This window comes from Ornithorhynchus anatinus, chromosome 3, assembly GCF_004115215.2.
Source record: "Ornithorhynchus anatinus isolate Pmale09 chromosome 3, mOrnAna1.pri.v4, whole genome shotgun sequence".
In the NCBI taxonomy this organism is placed as follows: domain Eukaryota; kingdom Metazoa; phylum Chordata; class Mammalia; order Monotremata; family Ornithorhynchidae; genus Ornithorhynchus; species Ornithorhynchus anatinus.
The window spans coordinates 132,028,636-132,053,162 of NC_041730.1; the positions used below are offsets into that span (position 1 = coordinate 132,028,636).

Genomic DNA, 24,527 nt, shown 5'->3' on the forward strand with positions numbered 1-24,527 from the left:
AACCTGATTACCATCTATCTACTCCAGCGCTTAGAACAGTGCTCGGCACATAGTAAGTGCCTAACAGATGCCATCGTTTTTATTATTATTATTCGTGCATTCATTCGGTCGTATTTATTGAGCACTTACTCTGTGGAGAGCACTGTGCTAAGCAGTTGGAAAGTACAATACATTAGTAAAGGGAGACGGTCCTTGCCCACAACAGCACAGTATCAGGCACATAGTAAGAACTTAATAAATACCATTATTATTATTAATAATGTAATCATCTTGGTGTTTGTTAAGCGCTTCCTATGTGCAGAGCACTGTTCTAAGCACTGGGGGAGATACAGGGTGATCGGGTTGTCCCACGTGGGGCTCGCGGTCTTAATCCCTCTTTTGCAGATGTGGTAACGGAGGCCCAGAGAAGTGAAGTGACTTGCCCACGGTCACACAGCTGACGAGTGGCAGAGCGGGGATTCGAACCCATGACCTCTGACTCCCAAGCCCGGGCTCTTTCCACCGAGCCGCGCCGCTCCTCTGATTGCCACTCGGTCAATCGGTTAAGCCACCCACGGTATTTACTGACTACCCCCCTTTGGCAGAACACTGTACCCGGAGTGGGGTAGAGTTAAAAGAAGGGTTCCCTGTTCGAGGGGGACTAAAGCGTGGGGGGGATCTGGCGCCTTCCGCATCTTCGGTTGGCCTCCTCCGTCCGCTCGTCTCCGCTTTCTCATTTCTGGGGAAACGGATGAGGGCGGAAAGGGTGGCCGGGCCCAGACTCAGCCTTTCCGAGCGGGAGACTCTTGCCCACCACCCCTCTGCCCGTCTTCCCCACCTCTGCCCCCCGCTCCGGCGGGAGGGGAGGAAGGAAGGAAGGAAGGAGGGAAGGAGGGAAGGAGGGAAGGAAGGAGACTTCGGCCTGGGGGCCACCGACACCCCCGGAATCTCCCTTTGATCCCGGCGAGTAAGAATCACCCGCTCGCTTGTCCCTCGAGACCCAATCCGCCTTCCTGGCCGAGCAAAGGTGAAGCTGGCGGGGTTGGGGAGGGCTGGGGTCGCTCAGTCCAGAGTCCGGGAGGAGGGGCGAGCGATTTGAGCGGCAGTGTGATTGCAGATTGGGTCACGGGGTGGTCAGGAGGCCTCACGGGCCCGGCGCGATTTTCAGCCGCTCCCTGAGGCCCGGTCACAGCTCCCACGTTTCTCATTCGCTCATTAAATCATATTTATTGGGCTCTTAATCTGTGCGGAGCACTGTACTGAGCGCTCGGGAGAGTAAAATATAACGGTGATTTTTCAGCCGCTCCCTGAGGCCCAATCACAGCTCCCACGTTCTCATTCATTCATTAAATCATATTTATTGAGCTCTTACTCTGTGCGGAGCACTGTACTGAGCGCTCGGGAGAGTACAATATAACAGTGATTTTTCAGCCGCTCCCTGAGGCCCAATCACAGCTCCCACGTTCTCATTCATTCACTGAATCGTATTTATTGAGCTCTTACTCTGTGCGGAGCACTGTACTGAGCGCTCGGGAGAGTACAATATAACAGTGATTTTTCAGCCGCTCCCTGAGGCCCAATCACAGCTCCCACGTTCTCATTCATTCATTGAATCATATTTATTGGGCTCTTACTCGGTGCAGAGCAGGGTACTGAGCGCTCGGGAGAGTACAATATAACAAAGCGACACGTTGCCTGCCCGCAACGAGCTTACGGTCTAGAGGGGAAGACATGGATAGAAATAAATAAATGGGAGATATGGACATAAGCGGGGTGGGGTTGGGAGAGGGGATGAATAGAGGGAGCGAGTCCGGGTGACGCGGAAGGGAGTGGGAGATGAGGAAAAGAGGGATTGAGGGAAGGCCTCTTGGAGGAGATAGTGTTGGTATTTGCTAAGCGCTTACTATGTGCAGAGCACTGTTCTAAGCGCAGGGGTAGACAGAGGGTAATCGGGTCGTCCCACGTGAGGCTCACAGTTAATCCCCATTTTCCAGATGAGGCGACTGAGGCCCAGAGAAGTGAAGTGACTCGCCCACAGTCACACAGCTGCCAAGTGGCCGAGCCGGGATTCGAACGCTTGACCTCTGACTTCCAAGCCCGGGCTCTTTCCACTGAGCCACGCTGCTTCTCAGGAGACGGGCCTTCAATCAGGCTCCGAAGCGGGGAGTCACTGTCGATCGGATTTGAGGAGGGAGGGCGTTCCGGGCCAGAAGCGGGGCACGGGACGGGGGTTGGCGGCGAGATGGCTGAGATGGAGGTACAGTGAGGAGGTTGGAGGCATTAGGGGAACCACGTTTATGGGCCGGGTCGTCGTAGGAGAGCAGCGAGGTGAGGCAGGAGGGGGCAAGTGCTTTGAAGCCAGTGGTGAGGAGTTTCTGGTCGATGCAGAGGTGGATGGGCAACCCCCGGAGGGTCTTGAGGAGGGGGGAGACATGGACTGAGCATTTGGGGGGAAAAATGGTCCGGGCAGCAGAGCGAAGTGTGGTTTGGAGTGAGGAGAGAGAGGAGGCAGGGAGGTCAGCAAGGAGGCTGCTGCAGTAATCAAGGCAGGATAGGATAAGGGATTGGATTAACTCGGTAGCAGTTTGGATGGAGAGAAAAAGGGCCCATTTCCCGGGTGCCCGGTCCTCCGGTTTCACACCGGGCAGCGTCATTTTTGGCCGGTCCGTCCCCTGTCCGGCACCGACCCGCGAGTGGACACGTTGATGTCCTTTTTTTTTTTTATTTTCGGCCCGATCCTCTCTCCGCCTCGGCTCCCGCTGCCGGGGTCCTCGGCCGAGCAGCGAGGCCTAGAGAAGCGGCGTGGCTCAGTGGAAAGAGCCGGTCGTGGGTTCGAATCCCGGCTCCGCCACTCGGCAGCTGGGTGACCGTGGGCGAGTCACTTCACTTCTCTGGGCCTCAGTTCCCTCGTCTGTAAAATGGGGATTAACTGTGAGCCTCCCGTGGGCCAACCTGATGACCCTGTACCTCCCCCAGCGCTTAGAACAGTGCTCTGCACATAGTAAGCGCTTAACGAATACCAACATTCTTATTATCATTAGTGACGAGATCCCGGGCCTGGAAGTCAGAGCACCTGGCTTCTAATCCGGACTCCTTCGCGTACCTGCTGGGTGACCTTGGGCAAGTCACCTCATTTCTCGGGGCCTCAGTCCCCTCATCTCTAAAATGGAGATTCACTGCCCGTTCTCCTGCCTACGGACATCGTAAGCCGCACGTGGGACCCGATCATCTTGTATCTACCCCAGTGCTTTGTACAGGGCTTGGCACGCTGCAAGCAGTTAACACGTACCAGAATTATTATTACCATTTATGGGTGCAACTCAGCGTTTCTATAGACCAGGAGTTGGGGGTTTCAGTGGCTCCAGAGCAAGGGGAGGGCTTGGGGCAAGTCACTTCACTTCTCGGTGCCTCGGCTACCTCATCTGTAAAAATGGGGATGAAGACTGGGAGCCTCGCGTGGGACAACCTGATTACCCTGTACCTATCCCAGCGCTTAGGACGGTGCTCGGCACATAGTAAGCGCTTAACAAATACCAACATTACTTATTTTATTCACCAAATCCAAGTCATGCCAACCCTGCAATCACCCTTTTCTTAGAAGCTGCATGGCTTAGTGGATAGAATACGGGCCCGGGAGTCCCAAGGTCATGGCTTCTGATCCCGGCTCTGCCGCTTGTCCGCTACGCGACCTTGGGCAAGTCACTTCCCTTGTCTGGGCCTCCGTTACTTTATTCTGTAAAATGGGGGTTGACACTATGAGACCCACTTGGGTCAGGGACTGTGTCCAACCCGATTTGCTTGTATCCACCCCAGCACTTGGTACAGTTCCTGCACACGTAGTAAGTGCTTAGAGAATACCATCATCATCATCATCATCATCATCATCAATCTTAATGGTAATAATATTAATAAAGATTATTAATCATATTTATTGAGCATTTACTTTGTGCAAAGCACCATACTCAGCCCCTGGGAGAGTACACTATGTCCTTCCCCTCGACTCTATCTATCGCCATCGTTCTCGTCTGTCCGTCTCCCCCGATTAGACCGTGAGCCCGTCAAACGGCAGGGACCGTCTCTATCTGTTGCCGACTTGTTCATCCCAAGCGCTTAGTACAGTGCTCTGCACATAGTAAGTGCTCAATAAATACTATTGAATGAACGAATGAATTGAATGAATGAATTCTCTGCCCATAAGGAGAGGGGAGCGGGAGGCAGACATTAATATAAATAAATAATAATAATAATAATAGCAGTCATAATTATTATGGTATTTATTAAGGGCTTACCATGTCTTGAGCACTGGAGTAGATAGATGATAATCACGTTGGATCTAATCCCTGCCCTAATGGGGCTCACGGTCTTAACAAGGAAGAAGTAGGATTTAATCCTCATTTTATGGATGAGGAAACGGAAGCACAGAGAAGTGAAGGCAAGGTCACAAAGCAAACAAGTGGCAGAGCGGGGATTAGAACCCAGATCCTCTGACTCCCAGGCCCGTATTTTATTACCATCCTCAGTACTTATGAACATAGATAAATTTCACTGAATGTTCAGCGAATTCACCCAGCTAGCAGCATTTGAATTTACTCCCTTTTTATCCTTGCTCTTCCCCTTGCTCCCCCTATTTGTGAATATTTTTCACTCTCTCCCATTAAATTGTAAGTTTCTTGAGGGCAGAGAGATATATTTTGCCTCTCTTCTACCCTCCCAAGGGTTTAGTACAGCGGTCTGCACTCAGCAGGTGCTCGATAAATAGTCTTGATGTTGTTGAAATGCATCAGTTCAAAGAAATATTGTTGAGCATGCGGAACGGTTCCAACCCTTTCCTTGTGGACCGAGGTAAACGGGCTCTGACAGTACGTCCGATGACAGTCGGCAACAGGAGGGAATAAAAGAATACGAGCGGGCCCTGCTTTTGATTTCTATTTATTCAATCGTATTTATTAAGCGCTTACTGCGTGCAGAGCGCCGTACTAAGCGCTTTAAATTTCTGATGTGGCCTGTGCTAGATAACTCTGGATCCTGGCCAGGGATCAGGTGAGAGTGTGAGGAAAGAGAGCGTGAGGAAAATCTCGAGCTGGGGTGATTTTTTTCTGTCTCCTACTTCTCCTGCTTGGTCTTTTAGCTTTCTGGATTTCTTTTCCAGAAGAACCGTATTTCCTTATTGGAGGCTGCACTGGCTTTTGTCCTTCTCAGTAGTTAGAAGTTCTCAGAGAAGCAGGGTGGCTCAGTGGAACGAGTCCGGGCTTGGGAGTCAGAGGTCATGGGTTCGAATCCCTGCTCTGCCACTTGTCAGCTGGGTGACTGTGGGCAAGTCTCAACTTCTCTGTGCCTCAGTTACTCATCTGTACAATGGGGATTAAGACTGTGAGCCTCACGTGGGACAACCTGATTACCCTGTATCTACCCCAGCGCCTAGAACAGTGCTCTGCACATAGTAAAGCGCTTAACAAATACCAACATTATTATTAGTTAGTGAAGTGGCCTGAAAAGGGGATTTTTCTAGCCCTGTTGAAGGACTGAGGGTCTAGACTCTCTCTGTGTGTGTGTGTGTGTGTGTGTGTGTGTGTGTGTGTGGTGGGGTTGGGGACAGGTGGGGAGGTAAAGGGTCCCCCCCCCCCCCCATCCCAGGGAAATCATTTTGTCTTGGGAAACTTACAGTCTAGAAGGGGAGACAGGCATTAATTTTAATAAATACATTATAATAATTATTATGTTGGTATTTGTTAAGCGCTTACTATGTGCCGAGCACTGTTCTAAGCGCTGGGGTGGACACAGGGTCATCAGGCTGTCCCACGTGAGGCTCACAGTTAATCCCCATTTTACAGATGAGGTAACTGAGGCCCAGGGAAGTGAAGTTAGCACAGTGCTCTGCACAAAGTAAGCACTCATAAATGCAATTGGATTAAAGTGCTGTGTGACGGATGGATGGGGAGTGTGAGGGGAAAGGAGAAGGGGAGAGGGAGAGGGAGAGAGAGAAAAACGGAGAGTAGCAGTGTGGCCTAATAATAATAATAATAATAATGTTGGTATTTGTTAAGCGCTTACTATGCACAGAGCACTGTTCTAAGCGCTGGGGGAGATACAGGGTAATCAGGTTGTCCCACGTGAGGCTCACAGATAATTTCCATTTTACAGATGAGGTAACTGAGGCCCAGAGAAGTGAAGTGACTTGCCCACAGTCACAGAGCTGACAAGTGGCAGAGCCGGGAGTCGAACCCATGACCTCTGACTCCGAAGCCCGGGCTCTTTCCACTGAGCCACGCTGCTTCCTAGTACATCAAACACAGGCCTGGGAGGCAGAGGGCCTGGATTATAATCCTGACTCTGCCACTTGTCTGTTGTATGACCTTGGGCAAGTCATTTAGAAGCAGCATGGCGTAGCAGATGGAGCACGAGGCCTGGGAGTCAGAAGGTTGTGGGTTCTAATCCTGACTCCGCCGCTTGTCTGCTGTGTAACCTTGGGCAAGTCACTTTACAACTCTGTATCTCAGGTGTCTTGTCTTATGCCGTCGAGTGGTTTCCGACCCTTAGCGACACCACGGATACATCTCTCCCGCAACGCCCCGTTCTCCATCTGCCGTCGTTCTGGTAGTGGATTCGTAGAGCGCCTCGGTGACCTCATCTGTAAAATGGGGATTAAGACTGTGAGCCCCATGTGGCACAGGGCTTGTGTCCAACCTAATTTGCTTGTTTCCCCCCAGCGCTTAATACAGTGCCTGGCCCACAGTAAGCGCTTAACGAGTACCACAGTTATTATTATCATTATTATTATTATTTAACTTCTCTGCGCCTCAGTCACCTCATCCGTAAAATGGGAATTAAGACTGTGAGCCCCAGGTGGGACACGGACGGTGTCCAATCTGATTAGCTTGTATCTACCCCAATGCGTAGTACAGTGCCCAGCACAGACAAAGGGCTTAACAAATACCGTAAAAGGAAAAGAAGACAAAGGGGAGGGAGAAAGGGAGAGGAGGAGGCAAAGGGAAAAGGAGAGAGGGCGGTGGGAGGGAGAACACACCCATTTTCTTCACTGTTCAGTTATCCTCATCAATTAAATAAGATTGATAAACAGCACGAGAAGCAGCGTGGCCTAGTGGATAGAGCATGGGTCTGGGAATCAGAAGGTCATGGGTTCTAATCCCAGATAGGCCAATCGTCTGCTGTGTCACCTGGGGCAAGTCACTTCCCTTCTGTGTGCCTCAGTTCCCTCATCTGTAAAAAGGGGATTGTGTCCGACCTAATTATCTTGTATCTATCCCACCGCTTAGAGCAGTGCCTGGCACATAGTAAGTGCTTAACAGATACCATAATTCTTCTTTTTCTTCTTCTTCTTCTTATTAATCAATGACAATTATTGAGTACTTAATATGTGCAGAGAGCACTGGACTAAGCGGTTGGGAGAGTATGATGTAGCAGAGTTGGTAGACACGTTTATGGACCAAAACTTCTTCCTTATCCCTAAAGAAATCCCCTGCTGTAACTCAAGCCGTTCGTTTGGGCCGCCGCCCAGACGGCAAACGGCGCGTTAGTTCAGTGTCCATCAGGGTTCGGAGTTCGGGATGAACTTGGATCGCCCTGGACGGCGACGACGGTGATAGAGATCTAACAGTTTCCGTCGTGTCCAGTTCTCGCAGATGCCAACTTCCCCACGTCCTCCGTGTGCCAGTGTGGCCCAGTGGAAATCCGAGCGGACGGTGAGTCCCGGGGCTGCCGCCGACCGGCCGGCAGCCCCTTGGTCTTCGACTCGGCTCTGGCGGGAGGGTGTCTCGTATGCGGGGTAGATTTTCACCAGATCCCTCCCTTTGCCCCCTCCTACCTCAACTCACTCCTCTCCTGCTACAACCCAGCCCGCACACTTCACTCCTCTCATGCCAGCCTCACTCTACCTCGATCTCATCTATCTCACCGCCGACCCCTTGCCCACGTCCTGCCTCTGGCCTGGAACGCCCTCCTTCCGCAAATCCGGCAGACGCCTCCTCCCTCTCCCCGCTCTCTTTCTCGTTCTCGCCTCTCCCACCAGAAGCTTCAAAGCCTTATCGGAGGCCCATCTCCTCCAAGAGGCCTTCCCTGACTAAGCCCTCCTTTCCTCTTCCCCCACTCCCTTCTGCATCGCCCTGACTTGCTCCCATTATTCATCTACTTATTCTATTTATTGCTATTGTTTTTGTCCGTCCGTCTCCCCCGATTAGACTGTAAGCCCGTCAGTGGGCAGGGATTGTCTCTATCTGTTACCGAATTGTACATTCCAAGAGCTTAGTACAGTGCTCTGCACATAGTAAGCGCTCAATAAATACGATCGAATGAATCCCCCCTCCCAGCCCCACACCATTTATGCTCCTATTTGCCCATCTTTGTCATTTATTTATTTCTATTAATGTCTGTCTCCCCCTCTAATAATAATAATAATAATGATAATGTTGGTATTTGTTAAGCGCTTGCTATGTGCAGAGCACTGTTCTAAGCGCTGGGGTAGACACAGGGGAATCAGGTTGTCCCACGTGGGGCTCACAGTCTTAATCCCCATTTTACAGATGCGGTAACTGAGGCACAGGGAAGTTAAGTGACTTGCCCACAGTCACACAGCTGACACGTGGCAGAGCCGGGATTCGAACCCATGACCTCTGACTCCAAAACCCGTGCTCTTTCCACTTAGCCACGCTGCTTCTCTAACTGTCAGCTCACTGTGGGCAGGGGATGTGTCTGTTTATTGCTCTATTATACTCTCCCAAGTGCTTAGTACAGTGCTCTGCACCCGGTAAGCGCTCAGGAAATACGACTGCCTGACTGGCTGATTCGGGGTGGTCCTCCCCAGAGGCAGGTGGCTACACCTGGTTCCCTCCCGTGGTCCCTTCCAGCCTGGAGATGGTCTTCCGTCACCAGCGCTGTGGTGATGTTCAAAACCCGGTGGAGAAGCGGCGCGGCCTAACGGTTAGAGCACGGGCCTGGGAGTCAGAAGGACCCGAGTTCTAACGCCGGCTCCACCGCTCGTCTGCTGGGTGACCCCGGGCAAGCCATTGAACCTCTCTGGGCCTCAGCTACCCCATCTGTAAAATAGGAATGAAGACTGCTCCCCTCCACTCTACCGAGACTGCTCTCTCTAAGGTCACCCATGACCTCCTTCTTGCCAAATCCAATGGCTCCTACTCCATTCTGATCCTCCTTGACCTCTCTGCTGCCTTTGACACCGTCGACCATCCTCTCCTCCTCCATACCTTATCTCACCTCGGCTTCACGGACTCTGTCCTCTCCTGGTTCTCCTCTCACCTCTCTGGCCGATCATTCTCGGTCTCCTACGCCGGAGCCTCCTCCCCCTCCCATCCTTTAACTGTTGGAGTTCCTCAAGGGTCAGTTCTTGGCCCTCTTCCGTTCTCCATTTACACTCACTCCCTCGGTGAACTCATCCGCTCTCACGGCTTTGACTACCATCTCTACGCAGATGACACGCAGATCTACATCTCCGCCCCTGTCCTCTCCCCCTCCCTTCGGGCTCGCATCTCCTCCCGCCTCCGGGACGTCTCCACCTGGATGTCGGCCCGCCGCCTAAAACTCAACATGAGCGAGACTGAGCTCCTCATCTTCCCTCCCAAGCCCGGTCCGCTCCCAGACTTCTCCATCACCGTGGATGGCACGACCATCCTTCCCGTCCCGCAGGCCCGCAATCTCGGTGTCATCCTTGACTCGTCCCTCTCGTTCACCCCACACATCCTATCCGTTACCGAGACCTGCCGGTTTCACCTCTACAATATCGCCAAGATCCGCCCTTTCCTCTCCACCCAGACGGCTACCTTACTGTTACGGGCTCTCGTTATATCCCGGCTAGACTACCGTGTCAGCCTTCTCTCTGACCTCCCTTCCTCCTCTCTCGCCCCGCTCCGGTCTATTCTTCACTCCGCTGCCCGGCTCATCTTCCTGCAGAGACGATCTGGGCCTGTCACTCCCCTTCTTAAACAACTCCAGTGGTTGCCCGTCGACCTCCGCTCCAAACAAAAACTCCTCACTCTAGGCTTCAAGGCTCTCCATCACCTTGCCCCTTCCTACCTCTCCTCCTCTCTTTCTACCGCCCACCCCGCACGCTCCGCTCCTCCGCCGCCCACCTCCTCGCCGTCCCTCGGTCTCGCCTATCCCGCCGTCGACCCCCGGGTCACGTCCTCCCGCGGTCCTGGAACGCCCTCCCTCCTCACCTCCGCCAAACTGATTCTCTTTCCCTCTTCAAAACCTTACTTAAAAATCACCTCCTCCGAGAGGCGTTCCCAGACTGAGCTCCTCTTCCCCCTCTACTCCCTCTGCCATCCCCCCTTTACCTCTCCGCAGCTAAAGCCTCATTTTCCCCTTTTCCCTCTGCTCCTCCACCTCTCCCTTCCCATCCCCACAGCACCGTACTCGTCCGCTCGACTGTATATATTTTCGTTACCCTATTTATTTTGTTAATGAATTGTACATCGCCTCGATTCTATTTAGTTGCCATCGGTTTTTATGAGATGTTCTTCCCCTTGACGCTGTTTAGTGCCATTGTTCTCGTCTGTCCGTCTCCCCCGATCAGACTGTAAGCCCGTCAAACGGCAGGGACCGTCTCTATCTGTTGCCGACTTGTTCATCCCAAGCGCTTAGTACAGTGCTCTGCACATAGTAAGCGCTCAATAAATACTATTGAATGAATGAATGAATGAATGAATGACTGTGAGCCCCGTGTGATCCACGGACTGCATCCAACCCTGATTAGCTTTTACCTACCCTGTGCTGAACGAATAGCATTAAAAAAAAAGAAAAGAATGAAGATTGCCAAGTTGCTGGGGATAAAATCCCGTTAGACTCCAGCAGCATGGCTAATTTTTTGTACGGTATTTATTAAGCTCTTACTATGTGCTGGGCACCGTACTAAACGCTGGGTTAGATACGAGGTTGAACACAGTCCATTTTCCACACGTGGCTCATAGTCGTAATTCCCAAGGTAACTGAGGCACAGGGAAGGTGAGTCACTTGACCGAGGTCACACAGCAGATAGGTAGGTGGCAGAGTCGGGATTGGAACCCGTGTCCTTCTTTCGGACTTCCAGCACGGTCTATCCACCGGGCCAGGTGGGAAGACCGCCCGTTGGGGAGTCAGAGGACCTGGGTTTTAATCCCAGCTCTGCCACGCTTCAATTGCCGAGTGACCTGGGGCGATTCACTTCGCTTCCCCGTGCCTCGGTTTCCTCACCTGCAAAATGAGGAGGCAGTAACTGTTCTACCTCCCCCTTCGATTGGAAGCTTCGTGGCGGTCAGGCACGGCGCCTGCCCGGATTGTCTTGTCCCTTCCCCAGCGTTTCGCGCGGTGCTTGGCACAGAGTAAGTGCTCAACAAATTCCAGTTATTATTCTGGGATCAGCCTGTCCCGCAGGCCACCCTCAACTCCGGAAGTCAGGGTAGGTTAGCGGATAGAGCACGGGCCTGGGAGTCAGAAGATCATTCATTCAGTTGTATTTATTGAGCGCTTACTGTGTGCAGAGCACTGTAACTGAGCGGTTGGAAAGTACATTTCGGCCATGAGTTCTACTCCCTGTAATCTGCTGTAGGACCTCGGGCAAGTCACTTGACTTCTCAGCGCCTCAGTTCCCTCATCTGTGAAATGGGGATTGAGACTGGGAGCCCCATCTGGGACAGGGACCCTGTCCAACCCGATTTGCTTGTATCCCCCCCCAGCGCTTAGCACAATGCCTGGCACATAGTAAGTGCTTAAAAAATACCCTTCTTAAAAAATAATAATTTTTATTATTATTTTTATTAATTATGGGTCGGTCCTTCTTGAGATTTCCATGGTGTCAGAGGTGAGAGGGAGAGTGACCTGACCCAGTTCCGATTGTCAGAGTGTCACGCTGACGCCACGTTATCAAAATGAAATGATACTCCGGAATCCATCCAGGGAAAAAATGGGACATTTGGCCAAGAGCAGGGCATTAAAAATAAACGCACACGGTCTGAGACAGATGGCTGCCCGCCCAGGCGGCTTTCCGACGCCCAAATGCACAAGAGCAAACACTGCTCCTCCTTTCGGGCCTCCGAGTCCTGGCAGCTGAAATGGTCATCAAGGCGAGAGGGGACATTGTATGTCATAATAATAATTGATAGTAATTAGGATATTTGATAAGTGCTTACCGTGTGCCATGCACTATTGTAAGCGTTGGGGTAGATACAGGCTAATCGGGTTGGACACAGTCCCTGTCCCACGTGGGACTCACTGTCTTAATCCCCATTTTACAGATGAAGTAACTGAGGCCTAGAGAAGTGAAGTGACTTGTCCACGGCAGACGAGTGGCCGAACGGGGATTAGAACACACATCCTCCGACTCCAAGCCTGGGCTCTTACTACTACACCGTGCTGCTTCGTACCGTCCCAGGCACATACTACAGTGCTCTGCACACAATAAGAAAAGCAGCGTGGCATAGTGGAAAGAGCCTGGCTTCTTGGGAGTTAAAGGTTGTGAGTTCTACTCCTGGCTCCTCCACTTATCAGTCGTGTGACTCTGGGCAAGTCATTTCACTTTTCTGGGCCTCGGCGACCTTACCTGTAAAATGGGGATTATGACGGTGAGTCCCACGTGGGACACCCTGATTACCTTGTTTCTACCCCAGTGCTTAGAACGATGCCTGGCACAGAGTAAGCGCTTAACAAATACCACTATTATTATTATTATTATTATTATTAATTAGTGCTCCTGGAGGGTTTCCTGTGCTCCACCAGTTTCAACTAAGGGAGGGAGAGTGAAGCAGAGGCCCGTCCATTCCATTCCTAGCTTGGTCAGTGGCTAGCGAGCGGCGGGCCGTCGGCTACGAGTCCAAACTCCCCCGTGCTGGGCAGCGGTGGCACGGAAGAGAGTCGAGGGCGGAGACTCGAGTCGCCTGTGCCGAAGGAGAAGATGGTAAACCGCTTCCGGATTTTTACCAAGAAAGCTCTCTGGATCCACTACCGGACCGACTGCAGATGGAGGTGGGGCCTTCTGGGAGAGACGTGTCCACGGAGTCGCTACGGGTCGGAGACGACCAGGCAGCATAAAACAAGACAAGACTGTGTGCAGGACACTGTACTGAGTGCTTGGTAGAGGAGGGGAGGAGGAGGAGGAGGAAGGGGATTACTGAGGCATCTCTATTTTTGTGACTGTAGGAGTGGGCGTCCCTCAGCTCCTGGAAGCCATTTTGAAGCTGCTGCCCCTGGACACGTACGTGGACAGTCCGGTGAGAATTGCTGGGCAGACGATATGGGCTTAGCTTCAGCCCTGACTTGAGCAGGTGCCCTTCAGGAGTCACCGAGGGTCCAGCCCAGTGGGCAGCGGTGACTCTCTGGGACCCCCGTCCCCAGCTCCAGGGACGGGCGTCTGCCCCTCACCCCCTCGTGCTTTCAGATCCAACAACTTCCAATCGGTGGTATTTATTGAGCGCTTCCTCTGTGCAGAGCACCGTACTAGTGCTTGGAGAATCAACATGGCGCAGTGGAAAGAGCGTGGACCCGGGAGTCAGAAGTTCGTGAATTCTAATCCCCACTCCGCCCCTTGTCGCAGCGTGGCTCAGTGGAAAGAGCCCGGGCTTGGGAGTCAGAGGTCATGAGTTTGAATCCCAGCTCTGTCACTTGTCAGCTGTGTGACTGTGGGCGAGTCACTTAACGTCTCTGTGCCTCAGTTCCCTCATCTGTAAAATGGAGATTAACTCTGAGCCTCACGAGGGACAACCTGATTACCCTGTATCTACCCCAACGCTTAGAACAGTGCTCTGCACATAGTAAGCGCTTAACAAATACCAACATTATTATTATTATTCTGTGTGACCTTGAGCAAGTCGCTTCATGTCTCTGGGGCTCAATTGCCTCATCTGTAAAATGGGAATTGAGGCTGTGAGCCCCAAGTGGGACAGGAACTGTGTCCAACCTAATTTGTTTGTATCCACCCCAGTGCTTAGTACAGTGCCTGGCACGTAGCAAGCCTTTTACTAATGCCATCATACTTATTATTGTTATTATCATCATTATTATTAATAGAGTTGGTAGGCATGATCCCTACCTCCAGGGAGTTTTTGGTCTAGTTGGAGAGACACACTAAAATAAAATTCAGATAAAGGAAGGAGCAGAGTACACAGTAAGTGCTCAATAAATGCCATTGAGCATATTGAATTTTTTTATGGTATCTGTTAAGCGTTTACCCTGTGCCAGGCACTGTACTAAGCGCTGGGGTAGATACTAGATAATCCGGTTGGACACAGTCCACGTCCCACATGGAGCTCGCGGTTTTCATCCTCATTTTTCAGGTGAGGTAACTGAGCCCAGAGAAGTGTCGTGCCCAAGGTCACACGGCGGACAAGTGACACAGCCAGGATTAGAACCCGGGTCCTCCTGGCTCCCAGGTCGGTGCTGTCTGTCCAATAGGCCGCACTGCTTCTCATCCCCCGGCTTCTGGTCCCTCCCCCAAACCTCCTCAGGCCTGGCCCGGACAGAAGGTGGAAGATAATTAGACTTCAGCTTCTTGAGGGCAGGGATTGTATCTCTTCCCTTAATCGGACCTCTTGGGCCTCCCTCCTGGGCCCCATCCTGGGGCTCGTCTGCTAGGGGATTCATTCACTTGTAATTATGGAACGCTTTCTGTGTGCAGAGCACTGTACTAAGCACTCGGGGCAGTAAGCGGTGACATTGCCTGCCCACGGTGAGCTCACAGTCTAGACGGGGGGAGACAGATGTGAGACGGCAGCTTCACGTGTCACGTATACAATGCATCTGCCTTCGGAATTCAATCATTCATTCTTTCAATCGTATTTATTGAGCGCTTTCCATGTGCAGAGCACTGGACTAAGCCCTTGAAAAGTACAATTCAGCAATAAAGAGAGAGAATCCCTGCCCTCAACGGGCTTACACTCTCATCTGGGCACTATTGAGATCATGAATTATTGAGGGCGCATCTCCTCCGAGAGGCTTCCCTGACTAAGCCCTCCTTTCGTCTTCTCCTACTGCCATTTGCGTCACCTTTGCGCTTGAATCTGGTCCCCTTCTCTGCCCCTCCCTCAGCCCCACGTTCAGTCAGTTGTATTTACTGAGCACAGTACTCAGCTCTTGGAAAGTACAATTATGGGAAGCAGCATGGCTCAGGGGCAAGAGCCCGGGCTTGGGAGTCAGAGGTCATGGGTTCGAATCCTGGCTCTGCCACCCGTCAGATGTGTGACTGTGGGCAAGTCACTTCACTTCCCTGTGCCTCAGTTACCTCATCTGGAAAATGGGGATGAAGACCGTGAGCCTCACGTGGGACAACCTGATGACCCTGTATCTACCCCAGCGCTTAGAACAGTGCTCTGCACATAGTGAGCGCTTAACAAATACCAACGTTATCATTACAGTTCGGCAACAGAGACAGAACTTATCTACATGGCCATAATTTATTTAAATTCACGCCTGCCTCCCGCTCTAGACTGTAATCTTGTTGTGGGCAGGGAACGTGTCTGCCGATTCTGTTGTATTCTCCCAAACGCTTAGTACAGGGTTCTGCATAGAGCGCTCAATAAATGCAATTGATCGACTGATCTTCCTCTCCCCCTGCAGGCAACCGTCATGGACCTGGTGGAGGGAGATAAGGCCAAGGGTCTCACGACACCTGTGTGGACAGAGTTTCAGATGCTCCTTTCCCAGGCCGGATGCAATGTAAGCCCCAGCGTACGACAAGACGCTCTTTACCTGGCGATGGGGGTGATGGGATCGGGGAGGGGGCGGGCAGGGGGCTGGCGAAGGACAAAGGCACAGACCCCTCAAGGCAGGGGCAGAGACATTGAGGCAACTGAATGGCCTTATAGGTGAGGACTGCTTTTTTGGGGTTTGGTTTTGTTTTTTTTTTATGGTACCTGTTAAGCATTTACTCAGTCCCGAATGCTATGCTAAGCCCTGGGGTACTTGCAAGATGATCAGGTTGGACATTGTTCATGTCCCACATGGGACTTCTGGTCTTAATCCCCATTTTCCAGATGCGGGAACTGGGCACAGAGAAGCAAAGTGATTTGCCCAGGTCACACAGCAGGCACGCGGCGGAGCTGGGAGTAGAACCCAGGTCCTTCCGATTCCCAGGCCCGTGCTCGATCCACTAAGTCAAGCTGCTTTCCACTTTCTGGCTGAGTGACCTTGAGCAAGTCACTGAATCTCTCTGGGCCCCAGTTTTCTCATCTGTAAAATGGAGAGCAAGTATTTGTTTCCCCAGGTGGCTCAGGGACTGCATCCGTTCTGTCCTTAATCTATCCCAGTTCTGAATAAAATAATTGTGGTATATATTAACTGTTAACCACTGGGGTAGATAGAAGACAAACATATCAAATACATCTCCTATCCTACTGGGGTTCAGTCTATGAGGGGAAAGAACTCAGTGGAGGAAGAAACGTGGCCTAGTGGAAAAAGCCCGGTCTTGGGGGTCAGGAGAACTGAATTCTAATCTCAGCTCCTCCACGTGTCCTGCTGTAGGACCTTGAGCAAGTCACTTCACTTCTCCGGGCCTCAGTCACCTCATCTGAAAGTGGCGATTTAGACCGTCAGCCCCAAGTGGGACATGGACTGTGTCTAACCTTATTATCTTATATCTGCCTCGGCATTTTCTACAGTGTGTGGCACTTAAATGTCTGGCTCTAAAAAAAAAGAGAGCACTGAGAGAGAGAGAACAGGTATTTCATCCCTATTTTACATTTGAGGAAATTTAGGCTTAGAGAAGTTAGGTGACTTGTCCAAGATCACTCAATAGGCAGCGGCAGAGCTGGGTCTCATTGATTCCCAGTCCTGTGTTCTTTCCGTAGGGCGACGCTGCTTTTCTGATCTTCTGCTCTGTTTCCCAGTCCCAGTTTAGTTGCATTTAAAGATTATGTAGGTAGAAGTCAAGGTAATTTGGTTCAGGATCATTTTCACCTTCAGCCAGTGGAGTGAGCTGCTTTGTCATTCAGAGTCCTGCTCAGGACCAAAAGTTGTCTAACTTTACGTTTGGGTGCAGAATGGAAATTTCCTTATTGCTTCTCGGAGGTGTCTCAGAAGCTAAAAGTCTGTCCTGCAATCAATCAATCAATCAATCAGTGGTGTTTATTGAACGCTTACTGTGTTTAGAGCACTGTTCTAAGCTCTTGGGAGAGAACAAGCAAGAGAATAAGCAGACACGTCCCCTGCCCATAATGAGCTTCCATCCAGTCTAGAGAATGGTATTTATTGATTTTCCTGCATTTAACTCACGGTCTTTCGGGAGACATTTACTCATGGTCACTCTGATAAAGGCAATGGATTTGTCGATCTCATTTATTTGTCCTTGAGATGAATTCAGATAATTACGTTGGGGGGCTGAACACGTGGAGTGCTTTCTCACTGCCAAGTGGCTCAGTGGAATTCGTGGCTTAGAAAAGAACAGCAGGGAGAAACTTTCACATGGATTTTTAACCATATATCTTAAAGGGGAGTTGGGAGAATCTGATGCAAAATCATTGTCGTTGAGGGAAGTTGAGAATGGTGGCATCTTTGGGTGGAAGAGTCTGGTGGTACAGATGAAGGTCTCGTCTTTTCTTATGCTGTCGAGTCGTTTCCGACCAATACTGATAATAATGATGGTGTTTGTTAAGCGCTTACTGTGGGTCAAGCACCGTTCTAAGTGCTGGGGTAGATACAAGGTAATTGGGTTGTCCCACGCGTCTTAATCCCCATTTTACAGACGAGGTAACTGGCACAATGAAGCTAAGTGATTTGCCCAAGATCACACAACAGTTGGCAGAGTCAGGATTAGAACCCACATCCTCTGACTCCCAAGCCCAGGTCCTTTCCACGGAGCCACGCTGCTTCTAAGAGTTCATAGTACCGCCACGGACGCATCTCTCCCAGAAGGCCCCACCTCCATCTGCAATCATTCTGGTAGTGGATCCGTGGAGTTTTCTTGGTCAAAATCCAGAAGTGGTTGACCATGGCCTCCTCCTGCTCGGTAAACTCGAGTCTCCACCCTCGACTCTCTCCCGTGCCGCTGCTGCCCAGCATGGCTGAGTTGTGACTAATAGCCGATGGCCTTCCACTCGCTAGCCACCGGCCAAGCTGGGAATGGACTGGACAGGCCTCTGTCAGACTCTTCCTCCCGTAGCCGAGACTGGTAGAGGACTGGAAACTCTCCAGGTGCCATCCTGAGAGGGGGTTCTATCCTCTAGGCCTCTTCAAAGGCAGAGGAAGAAGCTTGAACAGGGAGCCAGAACACTACTAGAGAAGCAGCGTGGCTCAGTGGAAAGAGCCTGGGCTTGGGAGCCGGAGGTCATGGGTTCGAATCCCAGCTCTGCCACTCCTCAGCTGTTTGACTGTGGGCAAGTCACTTCACTTCTCTGGGCCTCAGTTCCCTCATCTGTAAAATGGGGATTAAGACTGTGAGCCTCATGTGGGACAACCTGATGACCCTGAATCTACCCCAGTGCTTAGAACAGTGCTCTGCACATAGTAAGTGCTTAAAAAATACCAACATTTTTATTATTATTATTACAATGAACGCCAGTCATCGTATCTCCTCCAAGAAGTCTTCATTGACTAACCTCTCATTTCTCCACCGTATTAGCTCTCCTTTCTGTGTTGCTATGCAAGTGGGTCTCTGCCCTTGAAGCACTTTGATCCACATGCTTCCTCTATTTGTACACCATTTTTTCCATCTGTCTCCCCCTCCGGATTGTAAACTCTTTGAGGACCGGAGTCATGTCTGCTAACTCTGTTGTCCTGCTCTTGCGAGGAGCGGCGTAGTGAGGCCTGGGAGACGCTGGGCCCTCCTCACGTGGTGACTGAGAAGGAGGAATCAGCATGTCTTTCTCACTGATCTATACGCGGAAACGTCGTCGGCATTAGCGTTAATAGCCTTAAGAATCATGGGTACCTTTTGCTTGAAGAATCGGTATCTGCCGGAGAATTCCTCCTTGCCAAGGAGAAGCTAGTAGAAGGGAGCTGTCACTTAGCGCTGAAAGAAAGCCCTCCTCAGTATGCCCAGCAGGTCCTCCCGCGGGCTCGGCCCAGGGGAACCCCAGCTGAATTCCAAGCGTGAATTCGTGACGGTGAAAAGAACCCACGACTCCTTCCTCGGGCCCCCGGAGACCCGCGAGGGAGATGAGCTTTGTCCAAAAGAAGGTGGGGCTCTTTCCCACCAGCTAAAGGAGATCCCGGGGTGGGATTCACTAGTCTTCAGGGAGAAGTCATACCAGACCAAGGAACATCCTGTCACGATCACCCCTGTTCTCCTTGGACCTCGATTTCTACCCGGAGTACTTGAGACGGAGCCTCTTGGACTCCTCTTAGCTCTTGCGGTTCCCTTACAGGAAATGTATCTGTTCATTGTTATTTTGTACTCTTCTAAGTTCTTAGTACAGTGCCCTGCACACGGTAGGCGCTCAATAAATACCATTGAATGAATGAACATCATTAAGGAGCCCACCGTTTCCCCTGCTTACATCCAGCGCTTAGTACAGATTAACTGTGAACCTCACGGGACAACATGATGACCCTGTATCTACCCCAGCACTTAGAACAATGCTCTGCACACAGTAAGCGCTTCACAAATGCCAACATTATTATTATTATTATTATTATTGTTACAGTGCTCTGGACTCACAGTAACCGCTCAGTAAATACCGTTGAATGAATGAATGAGCATCATTAGGAAGCCTACCATTCCACCGCTTACATCCAGCGCTCAGTACAGTGCTCCGCATATAGAAAGCGCTCCATAAATTCATTCAATAGTATTTATCGAGCGCTGACTATGTGCAGAGCACTGTACTAAGTGCTTGGAATGTACAATTCGGCAACAGATAGAGACAATCCCTGCCCAGTGACGGGCTCACAGTACCGCTGAGCGATGGATTGTGGTGGTGGGGATGAACCTAGAGCCAGCACCATGGAAATCGAGCAGCGGCGGGCTTCTCTTCTGGGTTCCCGCTGCTGTCGGTGCCAAGGTTCTGGCAGATTCATTCATTCATTCATTCAATAGTATTTATTGAGCGCTTACTATGTGCAGAGCACTGTACTAAGCGCTTGGAATGTACAATTGGGCCACAGATAGAGACAGTCCCTGCCCACTGACGGGCTTCCGGTCTAATGGGGGGAGGCAGACAGACAAAAACACTAGCAATAAATAGAATCAAAGGGATGTACATCTCATTAAAACAATAACAATAAATAGTATCAAGGGGATGTACATCTCATTAACAAAATAAATAGGGCAATAAAAATATATACAAATGGCAGATGAGAGGGAGTCTGGTGCGACTGGACTCGGGCAGGTTCAGCGCAGCGCTCTTTCCACTAGGCTACCCTGTCTCCGTTGCTGACTCTTTGCAACCCGGAACATTTTCACCTGCGATCTTGCCTGGCGGCCACACGTCGGGTTCCACCTGGCCGCGATGCTGATGGTATAGCAGCGAGTGCAGATCTTCCCGCCCGGGGTTCTGAGATTGTGAGGCGATGGCGACGCCCGCCGGCCCTTCCGGTTTTTCCCGAAGCCCCTTCCTGAAAGCCCGCCTCCCTCGTCCTCCTCCAGTCGTATTTATTCAGCACTTACTCTGCGCAAAGCGTTGTACCGAGCGCTTGGGAGAGTACAGTGTAACATAAACAGCACTCCAGTCCAGAGGGGTAGACCGACATTAAGAACGGAATGCTGTCATCCCCAAATCCTGCTACCGAAGCAGGGCACCGTCCCAACTCCACGTTGAGGCTGGCATGACCCTGCCCGGGATCTCGCGGTCAAGCTGCTGTGGCCAGAGGGGCCCCTGAGGTTGTGACTCGGCCAGAAAGACCGCGCCCAAAACACTAGCAGAAAAATCGTAATAATAATAATGATTATGGTATTTTGTTAAGCGCTTACTATGTGCAGAGCACTGTTCTAAGTGCTGGGGTAGATACAGGGTCATCAGATCGTCCCACATGGGGCTCACATTTTTTTAATCCCCATTTTTACACACGAGGTAACTGAGGCACAGAGAAGTTAAGTGACTTGCCCAAGGTCACCCAGCAGGCAAGTGGAGGAGCCGGTATTAGAACCCACGACCTCTGACTCCCAAGCCCGGGCTCTTTCCGTTGGGCCATACTGCTTCTCTACAGACCGGACGCTACGTCCTCTGGACTGGACGCTCCTGGTGAGCAGGGACCTCTCCCGAGGACTCAGCACGGTGCCCCGCCCGCAGTAAGCGCGCGACGATAAATACCGCTGATCGACGGATGGATCGATTGAGTCCCGGCTCTCGGTTCAGCGGGACCCGACTTGCGGTAAAGAGGGCAAATCCCTCGGCACGGTCCTGGGTTCTTGTCCAGATTCTCACGCCTGGATCCGTGGCACCGGGTCCCAGAGGGGGATCCGGTTGGAAGAGGGAGAATAAAAGATCCTTATGAGGAACAGAGGGACAGACCCCGGTTCCCACCGGCTCGAAGCCGGTGCCCACGGGGACGGTGGTCGCCGGACGGGGGAGCGAGGGCCTCCTGAGCCAGAAGTGCTCGCCTTCCAGGTTCGATCTTCTACTGCTTCGGTTGCAAACGGGGAGTTGCGACAGTCCCCTGCTTCGGGAGCAGGATTTCGGGACGACAGCGGTCCGTTATTTATATTAGAGAAGCAGCGTGGCTCAGTGGAAAGAGCCCGGGCTTGGGAGTCAGAGGTCATGGGTTCTAATCCCGACTCTGCCGCTTACCAGCTGTGTGACTTTGGGTGAGTCACTTAACTTCTCTGTGCCTCAGTTACCTCAACTGGAAAATGGGGATGAAGACTGTGAGCCCCGCATTGGAGAACCTGATTACCCTGTATCTCCCCCAGCGCTTAGAACGGTGCTCAGCACATAGCAAGCGCTTAACGAATACCGACATTATTATTATTATCATTATTATATTAATGTCGGTCTCCCCCTCTGGACTGTAAACTCGTTGTGGGCGGGATGTGTTTGTTATAGTGCTGTAGTGCACTCTCCTAAGCGTCTAGTACAGCGTCCTGCACAGAGTAAGTGCTCAATAAACCCCACTGATTGATTGATGGGTGTCAACTTGGCAAGGCGATGCCCCAACTTCTGCTTCTTTTCTTGGTTTGTGCCCCTGGAGGGCAGTCGTGTTCAGAGAGCAAATTTCAAGTGAATCTGAATTATAATCCCTTAATAAATAGTAGTTTTTTGAGCGCTTACTATGTGCAGAGCACTGTTCCAAGCTCTTGGGAGAGTAATAATAATAATGACGATGGTATTTATTCCAGCTTTACTATGTGCCAGGTACTGTTCTAAGCGCTGGGGGGGGCTACAAGCAAATGGAGTTGGACACGGTCCCTGTCCCATGAGGGGCTCACAGTCTCAAGCCCCATTTTACAGATGAGGGAACTGAGGCACAGCGAAGCGAAGTAACTTGCCCAAGGTCACACAGCAGACAAGTGGCGGAGCCGGGATTAGAACCCATGACCTGGTGACTCCCAGAACTGTGCTCTATCCACTAGACCGTGCTGCTTTTGCAACAGAATTATAGGACACATTCCCTGCCCATATTGTAGGGTCGTAAGCTTCTTGAGGGTGGGGGATCCCATCTATGAAATTTATTGCACTCGTCCAACCACTTTTTTTAAAAATGGTTTTTGTTATTCATTTAATCATATTTTATTGAATGCTTACTGTGTGCAAAGCACTGTACTGAGTGCTTGGGAGAGTACAATCTAACAACAAACAGACCCATTCCCTGCCCACAAAGAGCTCACGGTCTAGAGATGAGCTGACACGCTTATTTTGTTCCGGATACTATATTAAATGCCGGGGTAGAAACTGGCTTCTCAGGTTGGGCACAGCCCCTGTCCCAAGTGGGGCTCACAATCAACCAACCAGCCAATCATTTATTGAGCATTTACTGTGTACAGAACACCGTCCTAAGGGCTTGGGAGAGTTCAATACAACAATATAGCAGACACGTTCCGCGCCCACAACGAGCGGCCTCCGAGCCCACAGCCCCGGGGGGCCTGGCCAGGCTCCCACTGGCTCCAAATGGTCACTGAGTCAATCGGTGTTATTTACCGAGTGCTTACTTTGTGCAGAGCGTTGTGCTGAGTTTTGGGGAGAGTACAACAGAGGCGGTGGACACTTTTCCTGGCCATAATGGGCTTTGTGCCCCTCAGCCCCACAGCATTTATATCCAGATCCCTAATTTTATTTATTTCTATTAATGTTTGTTGTCCCCTCTAGACTGTAAGCTCATTGTGGTCTGGGAATGTGCCAGTTGTACTCTCCCAAGCGCTTAGTACAATGTTCTGCACACAGTAAGAGGTCAATATCATTCATTCAATCGTATTTAAAGTGCTTACTGCGTGCAGAGCACTGTACTGAGCGCTTGGAAAGTACAATTCGGCAACAGGTAGAAACAATCCCTACCCAACAACGGGCTCACAGTCTAGAAGGGGGAGGCAGACAACTAAACAAGTAGACAGGCATCATAACATCAAAAGAGATAAATAAAATTATAGACATATACACAGCATTAATACATAAATAGAATTTTAAATATGTACAAATATGCACGTGCTGTGGAGAGAGCGGAGGGTGGGAGTCGGGGCGATGGGGAGGGGAGGAGGAGCAGAGGAAAAGGGGGCTCAGTCTGGGAAGGCCTCCTGGAAGAGGTGAGCTCTCAGGAGGGCTTTGAAAGGGGAAAGAGAGCTAATTTGGCAGATGTGAGGAGGGAGGGCATTCCAGGACAGCGGTAGGATGTGGACCGGGGGCCGACGGCGGGACGGGTGAAAACTAGGTTAGCGGCAGAGGAGCGGAGTGTGCGGACTGGGCTGTAAAAGGAGAGAAGGGAGGTGAGGTAGGAGGGGGCAAGCGGATGGAGAGCTTTGAAGCCAAGAGTGAGGAGTTTTTGCTTGATACAAAGGTTGATAGGCCTCTGGAGATTTTTGAGGAGGAGAGTGACATGACCAGAGCATTTCTGTGGAAAGATAATCCAGGCACCAGAGTGAAGTTTAGACTGGAGTGGGGCAAGACAGGAGGATGGGAGATCAGAAAGGAGGCCGATGTAGTAATCCAGTCGGGATAGGATGAGAGACTGTACCAACAAGGTAACGGTTTGGATGGAGAGGAAGGGGCAGATCTTGGCGATGTGAAGGTGAGACCGGCAGGTTTTGGTGACGGATGGGATGTATGGGGTGAATGAGAGAGATGAGTCACGAATGACACAAAGCTTGCAGGCTTGTGAGACGGGAAGGATGGTAGTGTCGTCCACAGTGATGGGAAAGTCAGGGAGAGGACAGGGTTTAGAAGGGAAGATAAGGAGCTCAGTCTTAGTCATGTTGAGTTTTAGGTGGCAGGCGGACATCCAGGTGGAGATGTCCTGAAGGCAGGAGGGGATACGAGACTGGAGGGAGGGAGAGAGAATGGGGAGGAGATTAGAATTTTGCTGTCATCTAGGTAGATGTGATAGTTGAAGCCGTGGGAGCGAATGACGCTCAAAGGAGGGAGTATAGATGGAAAACAGAAGAGGGCCAAGTACTGACCCTTGAGGAACCCCTACAGTTAGGGGATGGGAGGGGGAGGAGGAACCCGCAAAAGAGACTGAGAATGACCGGC

At 51.2% G+C, this 24,527-nt stretch overlaps 1 protein-coding gene across 1 annotated transcript in view; it reads left to right on the plus strand.

Moving 5' to 3' along the window:
• FUOM (fucose mutarotase) overlaps window positions 1-24,527 on the plus strand; it is a 43,322-nt gene that overhangs the window by 821 nt on the left and 17,974 nt on the right. Inside the window, exons 2-4 of the mRNA XM_029061533.2 lie at window positions 7,611-7,679; window positions 13,123-13,193; window positions 15,535-15,633. Of these exons, the coding sequence (XP_028917366.1) occupies window positions 7,611-7,679; window positions 13,123-13,193; window positions 15,535-15,633 (239 nt within the window). The remainder of the gene's footprint in view (window positions 1-7,610; window positions 7,680-13,122; window positions 13,194-15,534; window positions 15,634-24,527) is intronic.